Source organism: Gopherus evgoodei, chromosome 1, assembly GCF_007399415.2.
Source record: "Gopherus evgoodei ecotype Sinaloan lineage chromosome 1, rGopEvg1_v1.p, whole genome shotgun sequence".
Lineage (NCBI taxonomy): Eukaryota > Metazoa > Chordata > Testudines > Testudinidae > Gopherus > Gopherus evgoodei.
The window spans coordinates 155,311,528-155,324,405 of NC_044322.1; the positions used below are offsets into that span (position 1 = coordinate 155,311,528).

At 38.6% G+C, this 12,878-nt stretch overlaps 1 protein-coding gene across 14 annotated transcripts in view; it reads right to left on the bottom strand.

Moving 5' to 3' along the window:
- Nucleotides 1–12,878, bottom strand: part of CASK (calcium/calmodulin dependent serine protein kinase) — a 415,898-nt gene that overhangs the window by 54,658 nt on the left and 348,362 nt on the right. For all 14 annotated transcript variants that reach the window (XM_030576389.1, XM_030576372.1, XM_030576320.1 and 11 more), the window contains 2 exons: nt 11,368–11,445; nt 4,752–4,832 (listed from right to left, as the gene is read on the bottom strand). In XM_030576389.1, the coding sequence (XP_030432249.1) occupies nt 4,752–4,832; nt 11,368–11,445 (159 nt within the window). The remainder of the gene's footprint in view (nt 1–4,751; nt 4,833–11,367; nt 11,446–12,878) is intronic.

The following is a 12,878-nucleotide window of genomic DNA, read 5'->3' on the forward strand; positions in this document are numbered from 1 at the left end:
TTCTAACATTTCAAACCTATTGCCAGTCCAAACACTATTTTTAATTAAATATTTAATGGCATCTGTTTCTGTTATTAACTTTTTAAACTCTAACAATGGGCTCATACTTCCAGATATTTCGTCAGTGTCCATACCTGACGTGATTGTTCATTTTATCTAGATTTACAGAGATCTTGACTACACACAGAAGTTGAATCAATTTAACTAAAATTGGTTTTTAAATTGATTTAGTTAAACTGGTGCAAAGAGGGGCGTGGTTACTCTTAAGCTGCCTTGTATGTGACATATCTATTTAGCTTAATTTGGTAACTGACAAGACCAGATTCTCTTTTTCATTTTTATCCCCACAAACTCCTTGACTGTGTGTCACAAGCAGCCCTGAATAGGAGCCAAAACGTATCTTATGTGCAAGTTGGCATTTGTTTTGTCTGTCTTTCTAGAGAGTGTTTTTGGGTGTATTCTTGACTTTGTGCATAGATGATCTTTAACAGAACAGTCGGCTATGGTTTCCTGAACCCAGTTAGTAAAGGATTGCTTTCTATCCTCTGTTCTAAGGGTGAAATATTTGTTCAAGCATATCAGCAAGTAGAGTCATCTCTCATCACATCTGATTGTGTCCGTTATATGCCCTGCCCCTAACAATGCCTTTTCTTAACAAGATTCCCAGTGATATATTTCTGTTTTATAAAGCAACATTAAACCAAAACATCATAACATAATTGTATCTGATTTGAACAATTAGCTTTTAATGACTGGATTAATACAACACTTGTGTGTAGGCAAAATAAATGATAAATATTTGCAAGGTTTGTTACTATATTTGATGATTTACATCTGTGCCTCCATAAACATACATAGATAATACAATTGTGAGAACACCTATTTCTGTATTGCACTAAACTGAATTCCACTGAAATATTTAATCTAAAGCATAGTTTCCCTTTAAACTACACAATTTCCTCTGTTATCGTTTATTGTTACAGTATGGTCATGTTTTCCTGGCCCTTTTCCCTTTGTGGACCATATGGGTCCCGAAAGAATTCTAAGTACTGTGGCAGAAGTTATAAATGCTGTTTCCCACTACATTTCTGTATCATTCACTGCAAGGAACAATGAAGGAAGATACATGGGATGCACTATAAATACCTAAATATATAAAATGCAAAATCCCCCTGTGCGAGAAAACATTTCAAGTGTTGCCACATGAACAGATGCAAAAGAACAGTCCAGTTTGCAGATATCACTGCTGTTCACATTTACTGTTATAGTGGTACAAAGAAAATAATCTTTTTGAAATGACTCTCCAGCAGAACAGACACTTGCTAATCCCTGAAATGATTCCTAAACTAATCACTTCCTAGAAAGCATACATTTAAAACCAACATTTATCTGGTTATATTTTAAAAAATTTATATCCACATTTTAAGAAAATTCAAACAGGCTCCAATTATGCAGTAGCTGAATTATCTCATTTGTAATCATTCGGCAGGCAATGGTTAAACAAACATTTTAAAAACTCCCAGAATGAGAAATATGAAAGGCTAACTTTGAGCCTGAACTTCCTGCAAGTAATAATGTACCATACTTAAAAACACACTAATGCATATACAGTAAAAAATACAACCAGATAAATGTAAACATTCTAGGAAGTGATTAGTTTAGGAACCATTTCAGAGATTAGCAAGCGTCTGTCCTGCTGGAGAGTCCCTTGGCAATGAACGTGGAAATGTATTTGAATGAGTTTTAGACAATTTTTTTGTTAACTTTTGACAAAAGTTGGATAAAGTAGCCATCTACAGCCAGCTGCCTCTGTATTAAGTACATGAAATGATTTTGCTTTCTTAGAAAAACAAAGAGAAAGTGATGTTCTGAAGTGCAGCAACTTCTGCCTGGGGACTTTTACTCTGCAGCAGTGGCTCTTGGTTGAAATAAAAGATTCTTTAAATGACCCACACAGAATGCTCAGTGTTAATAGTTAAGCACGAACATAAGTCTTTTCAGGATTGGGCCTTATTGAGCATTAAGTAAAAAAACTTTACTGCGTGACTGATTGCCAGAAGTTAGAAAAATATTTGGTTTAACCAGGGGCACTCATGTTCAGCACCATCTATGCTGTTTTGACTTGCCTCTGCTATCTTAGTTTTTGGTCTCTGTTAAAAATTATGGATTCTGGTATCACATTCCTCAGATAATGAAGCTTACAAGCCTAAACCTTACAACCTAAGTACACACTAGCTTAAGACATGTGATCCTACTGACTAAACCATGTGTCCTAACTCTCAGTGCATTAGACTGCAATGATATAGCAACTAGAATATATTTTATTTTACTAAGCTTTCTAATGGCATGCTGAAAATAGGCTGTCAGTATAACACATTGTACTGTTTTTTCTACTTACATTGCTTGCATACAGTGTTAATAATTAATATGTTTGCAAATATTTTGTTCTCTCACTCCACCATTACATAATGGGGTTTTCAAGTGTCAGTGAAGCATGGCAGGGTGTCAATTATACGTCAAATGATTTCCTTTATAAGGTCAGTAGCCCCAAAATGATTCACTGGATTGTATTTTTTAGGATTAATAACGTGTCTCTGTTAATGTGTTTTAATATCATTAGTCAGAGAGTATACCATATTTGTTTACAGTAACTCTTTAAAATTCTCAGGAAATAGAGAATTATCTATAAATTAAAACCAAAAGGCAGGTACAAAAGCATAAAGCAGAGACTAAAATTAGATTCTGGCTATCTAATTAATGAATTACATCTTGTTCAAACAATTTCTGCTTAGTACCCTGTGAGGTCTACTGACTAATGTCCACTGGGACACAGATGAGGTGCCTACGGGTTTAGCTCATTTATCTTGATGTCCTAAACTGCGGGAGAAGGATTCACATTTTTCACAAATAAAGAGTAAGTATTTCATTTTTGCAATGAAGATTTTTTACAGCTTCTTTTTGCTTAGAAATAACCACCCATCAATATAATTTAAACATTTTAAAAGGGAAATCAGTCTTTTATTCCACATCAAAAACATATTAAAAAGAATTGTTGCAAGAGTTTTCTGACAGCTGGTCTTAAAAAAATGTCTGAGCACTTTAGCTTAATTATTTTTTATATAAAAGTAGTTTTCTGATGCATAACACTTTGCCTGTCATTTGACTCAATATGAAAATCTTTAATAGATTATTATTTGGGGATTACTTTGAAAACGGTGTGCACATAAAAGCAGATCAGCTAGCCTTTCAAACTGCCATCTAATCACATACATTATTGACTTCTGTCTGCTTTTACTTCTGATGTCTTTGCAGTAAATCCAAGATACGTATTACATGGAGAAAAAAAAAGTTGAATCAGGATAAGCCACTCAGCAGAGAAGTTGGGCAATAGTCAGTACCATTTTTATTTTTACTGCTTCCTTCCCTTCCCACAATAAGCATGGCAGTCATAATGTCTCATTTTTTCTATTGTAAACAACCGTCTCTACTAAAGCAGAGCTGGTTCTGCTACTTTTATCAGAGTGGGTATCACCATCAGGCAAATGGCACACCAAGCAGCTGAGGTACAGAACTACTCTGATCTTCAAAGAATCCAGCTGGAATGCTACATGCTGTAACCTGTAGCCTTTGCAGGCTTCATCTGCCTATTAAATTAAAGTGGTTGCAATTTGCTTTATTTTATGAAAATCTGGTACTGTTTTCTGGTTGGCTTTGTGGTGGTGGTTTTTTTTTTTTGCAAAATGCCAATTCAGCCCTCAGCTGGACAAAATCTTGGGAATGCCTTATATTCATTCTTTGAGTCAGAGACTTACACAGTGATTTCAGAGAGAGGTTTGGGTGCTCAGACCACTGAACGTAAGGCCATCACTGCCCCCAAAATAAAAACATGTGAAATATACCAGATAGTTTATCTTAGGTACAAAATGCCAAATTCAGTGAACTATACCACCCGTCTGACTCACCCCAATCTAGATTTAAATATAGGAAACATTCTAAAAGTGAACAAACACATTTTTGCCCAACACCGGTTTGGAAGAAAGGAGGATCCTCACCATGTCTTCCTGGGATCCACAGGTTCCTTTCTCCATTTTATATCCCAGTTAGCTCCCAAAACAAGTTCCTGGAACTGGGAATCTAACCTAGGTTACTCACGTGGTAGTATGAAGGACAAACTACAGAGCTACTAGGCTGGGTGAAATAGTTTTAACAGGCTATTGAGCCAAATAATGTAACTGTTAATAACATTAATGATTTTGTTTAAAAAAGGATTCCATCCTACCCTATTTTTGTAAGATTTCGTAATGAACAGTTCCATTGCTTTGTGACTGTGTCACAAAAGGTTCACTCAACGCTACTGATGTCTGTTAGATTTGAGTTACCTTTATTGTCAGTCTCTTTAGATTTTTCTTACTAGTTTCTCTTATATTTTCTTTTAAAAAACAAACATTTTAAGGAATAACACCCTTATCTGATGAGCTCAAACCTGCAAAATAGCTCTGTGTGCAAGCTGCAATTCTCATGACAAGCAGCAAACAAACAATGGCCCCTCAGTGTAGCAAGCATTATGTATCAGCCCCATAACAATATCAGCTGCTGTGCTAGCTTAGCATATTAGAAATGCTGATTAAATATATATCTGTGTGCAGTTAACTATACTTTTGTTTTGTTGCTTATAGGCTTTAGGTAGTACATTCTTGGCTGATGTTCCATGAGGAATGTGTTTAAGAACAGCCAAAGCACTATTTGCTTACCATGAAATGAGGTTGTGTTAAAATACGTTTTAGCTCTTTTGCATCATTGTTCTCTGGGTAACATGAAATTTCTTCCAATACCTGCAAAACAAACAGCACAAATGTCAGTAAAGCTAACTGCTCTCTATTCTGTCACAAAAGTGTAAAAAGCATACTTTACTCAGGCTGGCCATAATCCCTGTAGCACCAACACAATCAATGGGTTATGACAGTAAAGGGTCTTTGAGAATGGGAACTTTTTTAAAAAGAATAAAATATCACATATTGATGTCTCTCTTTGCTAATGAAAGAACAGATTTCAAGAAAGCAGTGTCGCTTCTCAAACTGAAAATATTCTTTAAAAGGTTATTATTGCAACTGCAAAAGTAAAGTGTTAACCAGCAACTATATAAGTCGCTCGTATCAACCTCTGTTTCCATGCCTGAATAGGGGCTAAGAAATATTAAAATAGAATTAAAAACATGCACAAAATCTTGAATTATCCAAATTAAAACACTGTTTCTGCAAATTAAATGGTTAAAAATATGAACCGTAGAAGGTCCATCTGTTATACCACCACAAAACTCATGATTCTATAAAAAGAAAAGAGCATTTCATCTCATGACTGGGGCAAAAAAGGAAATGTATTTTAACTCAGTCCCTTACAGTCTGATATTTTTAATTTTATTCTCAACAGTCAGCTGTTTGGATGGCGGAAACAGAGCACTCTGCTTCTGGCAGCGGCTCCAGAGATTAATTGGTAGGAAATTCTGCAGAGCAATGTGGTTGGCACAAATATTCCCTCCCACCACTCAGGATAGGATCTCCTCCTCAAATCACTCTCTCTCATCTTTCCACAGAAAGGTAAACAGGGTGCATTTTTAAACTCCAGCATTCTGTTAAAGCTGCATTTTAGGTCTCATGGTTGAATGTGCAAGATATACAACTTAATTTTGTCACACGGGCATGAGCCACTATACTTATTGTGGGCTGAATAAGTTATTCTGAGTATTTGCACATTTTTATATGTGCTTTCACTTACTGGTGGATTGTAGGTTGCAGGGCTGTCTGTAGGAAAATGGCGCCCTGAGTGAACTCGTATTTTGGCACCCTTTGTTTCAGTTTGAGACCAGCAGCGTGGGGTGCACGGTGCAGCCCCAGAACCCAGCCATGTGGGATGCAGCTCCTGGACCCAGAGCCCAGCCGGGCTGCACAGGGAGGAGTTTCTGAGCCCTGGGGCTCCCCTGGCCATGCCCCCACAACTGTCTAACAGGAGGAGAGCCTGAGGGAAGGGGAGACCCAAGGGCTGGCCTACTGGGTCTGCAGGGGCAAGCCCCGCTGCCTGTGCCTCTCCGCCAGGCTGGTGGCAATAGGTAGCCCTGCCCGCTCTCCTGGCCTGGCTGGCCAGGGGTTCCAGTCCCCTGGCTCGCCTGCACTCAAACCAGGCCGGCCAGCTTGTGGCACTTGGACAGCAGCCCTGACCAATCGATCGCCCATGTCGCATATCCATAAGGCCGGCCCTGGTAGGTTGTAGTTACATGTATAAACCACACAGAACTTAAAAGGAGAATAGATTCCATACTCTCTAGAACCTTCTGAAATGCACATTTAAGTCTTATTTCCACACTTGAGTTGCTGCCTTAACTCTCTCAGTATGTTTATTTTTCTGTGCTAAAAACAGACGTGCGAACCATCCTGGAATTAACAATATTAAAGGAATTCAGACACTGACAAGCTTCCCATTCTTTTTTCTAAGTAATTGCAAAATGATTAATTTGGTACCTGCAAAGGTTCTTTTAGTGCCTGATGAGGGATAATTTGCTTGTTTTTAAGGTATATAAAATCAAAATTGGTAAAACATATCATCTGGGAAAGAAATACTGAATTGTTTTCATGTGATATATTTTAAATTGCACAGAAGCCTTCATCCTGTGGTAATTATCTATTTAAAACATTAATATTGGGCTAAACTTTCAGCCTCAACTTTACAGCGTCTGCAAAATTGCAAGCGCAAATAAGTGCATGCAAAAGTTTACTCCAATAGTTATCTGTGTATGCCAGGGTTTCTCAAACAGGGGTCGCCGCTTGTGTAGGGAAAGCCCCTGGCGAGCCAGGCCAGGCCAAGTGTGTTTACCTGCCCCATCCACAGGTCCGTCGGATCACAGATCCTACTGGCCACGGATTGCTGCTCCGGGCCAATGGAAGCTGCAGGAAGTAAGTCCCTTGGCCTGTGCCACTTCCAGAAGCTCCCCCCACTGGCCCGGAGCAGCGATCCGTGGCCAGTGGGAGCCGTGATCGGCTGGACCTGCGGACGGGGCAGGTAAACACACTGGCTTGGCCTGTCAGGGGCTTTCCCTACACAAGTGGCGACCTCTGTTTGAGAAATCCTGGTGTATGCAATTTAGAATACTTGACCATCTAAGAACTTAATTACACTTGCAGGTCAGTTATTTAAATATCCAGCTGACTGCAATTCTGGGCCAAAAAATAATTCACATAAAACTGCAGCAACAAACTGTACCAGAAAAAGGGAAGCCACCTTTTGAAAGTCTGTCCCTTTACAGTAAAATAGATCTGTCTTAATTCCTCCAATATCAATTATACTAACACTACAAAATCAAAAACCTAACACTTTATCTGGTATGGTATCTTATAAGTACAGTAATTTTTATAGTACTCATGAGTTATTTGACAGTTTCGATATTTAATATCAGCTATCATTACTACCTACCAGTTGATTCTTTAATCCTCATTCTAATCTAGACCTGGGTCAAGACACTTCTACTTTTTGTGCCTCAATTTCAATAGTGGAAACCTGCTGTATTATCAATCTATCTATACTGAGGTATGTGTTTGGATCCCACCAACACAGAATCTGAGCACCTCACAAACACTAATGGATTCATTCTCACAATACCCTTGTGAGTTAGGGAAATTATTATCCCCATTTTATAGATGGGGAACTGAGGCACAGAAAGATTAATTGGTTTGTCCAAAGGCATACAGGAAGTCTGTGGCAAAGCCAGGAACCGAATGCAGATCTCTTGAATCCCAGTCTAGCACCTTAACCTCAAGACTATTCTTCCTCCCTTAAGAAAGCAAGATGGGACACAGACCCTATGGGGAGTTGTCTGCTTCTTGGTATCTGAGAAAGCAAGAAAAGACCCTCTGTCCTTGCTCACAGAGGGACTGAAGAAGGGAAAAGAAAACCATCGTTCTCAGCAACTAGAAGGAAAGAGCACTCTTCCTTTCGGCAGCTGGTGAAAGGAAGAGATACGGTTTGGTAACAGAGAATGCAAGTAGACATTCTCCTACCCAGCAGATGGTGGATAGGGTGCAGTGGGCTGTAGGGGAGAGGGGATTCTCCTTGTTAGTAATTAGGAAAGATGATGATGGAAGACTTCCTCAGTCAAAAAAGCTAACAGAATGTTGGGAATCATTACGAAAAGGATAGACAATAAGATAGAAAATATCATACTGTCTTTATATAAATCCATGGTATGCTCACATCTTGAATATTGTATGCAGATGTAGTCGCCCCATCTCAAAAAAAAGATATACCAGAATTGGACAAGGTACAGAAAAGGACAACAAAAATGATTAGGGGTATGGAATAGCTTCCATATGAGGAGAGATTAATAAGACTGGGACTTTTCAGCTTGGAAAAGAGATGACTAAGGGGGCATATGATAGAGATTTATAAAATCATGACTGGTGTGGAGAAAATAAATAAGGAAGTGTTATTTACTCCTTCTCATAACACACGAACTAAGGGTCATCACATGAAATTAATAAGCAGCAAGTTTAAAACAAACAAAAGGAAGTATTTCTTCACACATCTACCTTTGTGCAACTACTAGTAATTTCCCAACCCAGTCTGATTTTTGCACAGCATACTTTATTGCCCTCATGTATTGTTTGTGTAGGGGCATTTTTGCCAACCTGTATTGGTTTTGTAGGGAAATACTGAGAACCCAAAATAGGATCACTAAAGGTATTTGAAAGCTGTGAGACATGGCTAGAAAGGGCTAAACAGCTTGCAGATTCCACCTTTAAAGACATATTAGAAAAGTATATAAATGGTAATTAGGACTATTCCTTAGAAATAGTTAACCTAGTTATGTTAACTAGACTAGAGTTTTGAAATGCAATCCTGTATTGTTAAAGAATTGGAGGTAATACTAATTATATGCGTTTACTTATATCTTGTTAGATGTTAACCACGTAAATAGACAGTTCCTGTGTATTATTTTAGCTATTGATTCAGAGGTCAAAAGGAAATATTAACATTTAGATGAAACGTAAGTGTGATAATATCATTGTCTATATTTCATTTTAAGGTTTGTGGTTAACTGTTTATAAACTGCTTAATGGATAATTACCTTATGCTGATGAATGCAAGTACACCTCTACCCCAATATAACACTGTCCTTGGGAGCCAAAAAATCATACTGTGTTATAGGTGAAACCACGTTATATCGAACTTGCTTTGATCCGCCGGAGTGCGCAACCCCCACAGCCCCCAAGCGCTGCTTTACCCGAATTCATGTTATATTGGGTCGCGTTATATCAGAGTAGAGGTGTAGTTACTTGAGTATGCATAAAGACCAGGTAGTTCTACTTCAAAGATGCTATTCATCACCCAAGGAACACCTGCTGTGAAGAGGCTATCATAACCTAGCAGAAAACTGTATAAAGGACTCTTGGGACCTGATCCTTTCATCTTGGATCTGCCTGAGCTTTATTTCAGGGGAAGTTTGAGTCATAAGACAGAGATCTCCAGTCCCATCTGGATTGCCTTGGATATGAAACACTGGACTGAAACTATGGACTAATTCTAAGATCTCTTTGCAACTTGAAAGCTCACCATCTCTACTATGAAACTGATCTCAGAATTGCACTCATGTCTGTATGTATAATGATCTTTTGACCAATACTCTCACACTCATTTTTTTTTAAATAAATTTTATTTTAGTTAATAAGAATTTGATGTAAGTCTGTATTTGGGTAAGATCTGACATATTTATTACCCTGAGAGATAATGTGTCCGATCCTTTGGGATTGGTAGAACTTTTACATTTGACTTGGCTGTCTGGGAGGAAGCTCAAAGGATGGGTTGCTTTTAAGGGAACTGTGTTTTGGCTTCTCTGTAACCAGTAAGGTACTGCAGAAGCTGTTTAGTGCTGGCTTGGTAAATCTAAGTATTGAAACACTCACCAGTTTTGGGGATTGTCTTTCCCATTCTTTGCAGTTTTCCCTAATTGAGCAACCGCAGTGTGGCCCGCACCCTGGTCACAAAGGCATTCAGGTATAAAATGTGCTGCAGGGCTCATAGACATTTGTTAGTGGACCGGTCTGCTCTCTCTAACAAAGGGAGAACCCGTGCGCCTGCACTGTACTGTATGGCCAGCACCCCCTACACAGGTGCACTCTGTCTGAACCCCTGCAGGAAACACGCTCACCACTTCTTCACTGCTGTAGGGAGGTTGAGTAATGCTTTCTACAGAGTTGGTAGGGGTGCCTCTTTGTGGGCCCTCTACCTCCTTTTCTCTACCTGTAGCTACAAGCACAGTCTCCTCTGAGAGGCTCCTGGCCCGTAGTGGCTCTAGGAGCAGGTAACCTTCCAGACTCGGCTGTGCCACACTGATATTTCTTGGGGCAAGGAACCAGCAGCCCCCAATCTACTCCATAGGGTTCCAGAGAAGCACGAGTGTGGCTGGATAAGAGTGATTTGATGGAAGGTATATAAGACGGATGTGGGGAAGTGGGAGAAGGGATAGATTTAGATGGACAAAGACATAAAAGATCACGTAAAATTGTGAGGGCTGCTCAGAAGGTTCGCTTGGGCTGTTAAAGTTTGCCAATCTGGCACAAAGACATGTTTCAATAAGAAGTAGTTAGGGAATCAGGAGAGAAACTTTCCGGTGAAATGTCAGTGTGACTTCAGTTATTACATATTGTGAGTCAAAATGTCTTTTCTCATTTGAATTTTAGCATTACTGTAAGCAATGTTTTTCAGCCATCATATGCTAAACAACTAAATGCTTATTTTTGACTGGCACTACAGATCACAATTCTGGATTTAGAATTTGCCCTAAGTTTAACAGGCATAAAAGTGAAGTAACTCTGTTTTTATTGGTTTCGGCCATTTTGAGTCATATGTCCTACTGCTCTGATCTGACTTCCCTCCTCCCTCCTTTTTGGCATTAAACTAACTTTCTCTTGCCGATGGATGCAGTAAAAAGCAAGCAAATCTGGATTAGATTAATAGACATTTCTAAAGAAAAGTGTTATTTGAGAAATTATACAAGCTTCAAACTTTTGCTGCATTCAAACCCATCAAATATAAAATATATGCAAATGAGCACACTTGTCCAAGGACAAAGCTCCTCCTTTTTATATCCCTACTGACAAGTCAGAGATTATATGACGAGGCTTCATAATGAAAACATTCCTTACAGTCTGGGAAATGATACATTTACAAAGTATGCCATATAACCAAGGGTAAAAACATTTTCAGTCAGTCAAATTTAGGAGCCAGAGTAGAACATCAGCACTGTATGATGATGAAAGAATTTTACATTAAACAAACAAAATAAAAGTCTGAAAGTCTATAATGCTTTTCAAAATCACTTACCTCTTTGGCTCTCTGTACAGCATCACTTGGAGGATTCCTGATTTGCGGTGAAGATTTTGTGTTAATTTTGTCATAAAGCTGAAATCAAAAGGAAATAGAATACTGCAATTGTGTGCTACTTTGTTAGTGTCCAACATAATTGAATCCAACAGCCTATATTCAATAACATGGTTAAAATATCTGTGCTAAACTACAAGCCCCTCAGTGTTTTATGTACAAGTTTAGCAAACAAACTATTTAAAAAAAAAATTTCCTGAAGACAGTGCCATCCATTCAAAATGTACAGGATATCATGGGAAAGTTTAGAGAGGTTGTGGGATTTTCTGTGCTTCTCATGCATTTTCAACAGGAGACTTTGGGAACCACAACACTTGTGCAAATATTTCTGTGAACTTTGAATAAGTGGCACTATAACTCATGATAAATCATACATTCTGTTAAATATTTTAAATTAATCCAGAATTCTCACTTTTTCCAACAAATCAAATGTCAAGTACTCCAAATATTATACAAATTTTAACTAAAGTTCATAGCATGAGACAATGCAACTTCAGACAGAAAAGCTTTTCAAATTAATTGCTACAGAAACCTAAGTCTTGAGAAAAGTGGAAAATTACTCCTTCCAGAAAGGAATGTTCACACAAAGGATTATCCTCTCTTTACCAGGATTTTCTATCAACAGCATCAATACCAGCATGTTTAAATATGAAATCAAAGGCCTTCACTTCTCATCTATTTTAGAAAATATTTTTGAAAAACATAAATAAATAAAATACAAAGACAAGAAAGAGCTGACTACCTATGTTCAGCCCTCCCAAAGTGTGCCTGGTTTAAGGGAATAATCATATATTTCAGAAATGAATAAGCCGTATATTTAATTCCTTCAACCTGAAGCATTCAGTATATTGTATTTGCTTTAAACATAGGTCCAGAGATCTTTTCTGAAAAATCCCCAGATCCATCAGATTACTACTATAGAATGTGACTTTGTAAATAGAAACAATCCAGCATATTTTAAATAGATTTTTAATGAAAGGGGCCTTCTTATAAATATAGGAAAGTACTTTAATTTACAAACCTACAAAATACGTGAAGTTGTGTTATTAGGCACAGGTGCTGGCTTCCTTCTTGCCCCAGGGGGTGTTCAATCACAGTTCCGCCCCAAGCCCTAACTCCACCCTACCTCTTCCCACCCCTGCTTTGCCCCCACCACCTCTCTTCCTGCCTAGTTCCACCCCCTCCCCCAAGCGTGCCCTGTTCCCACTCCTCTCCCTCCCCCACAGCACCTCCTGCATAGCTGATCTTATAGCCCTGGTATCGGGCTGCTCAAAATTAGCAGCCTCCCTCCTGTGGAAACTTTGCCTCACAGATATTACTGAGCACACAGCAAGGAGCTAGAACCATGGGGATATTACTTTCAATGAGGTCTAGTGAGCAAATTGCGCCAGCAACTCTTTAAAGGCCAAAGACACATTCAACCACCATTCTGCACTTGTTGAGCCAATTGCTGA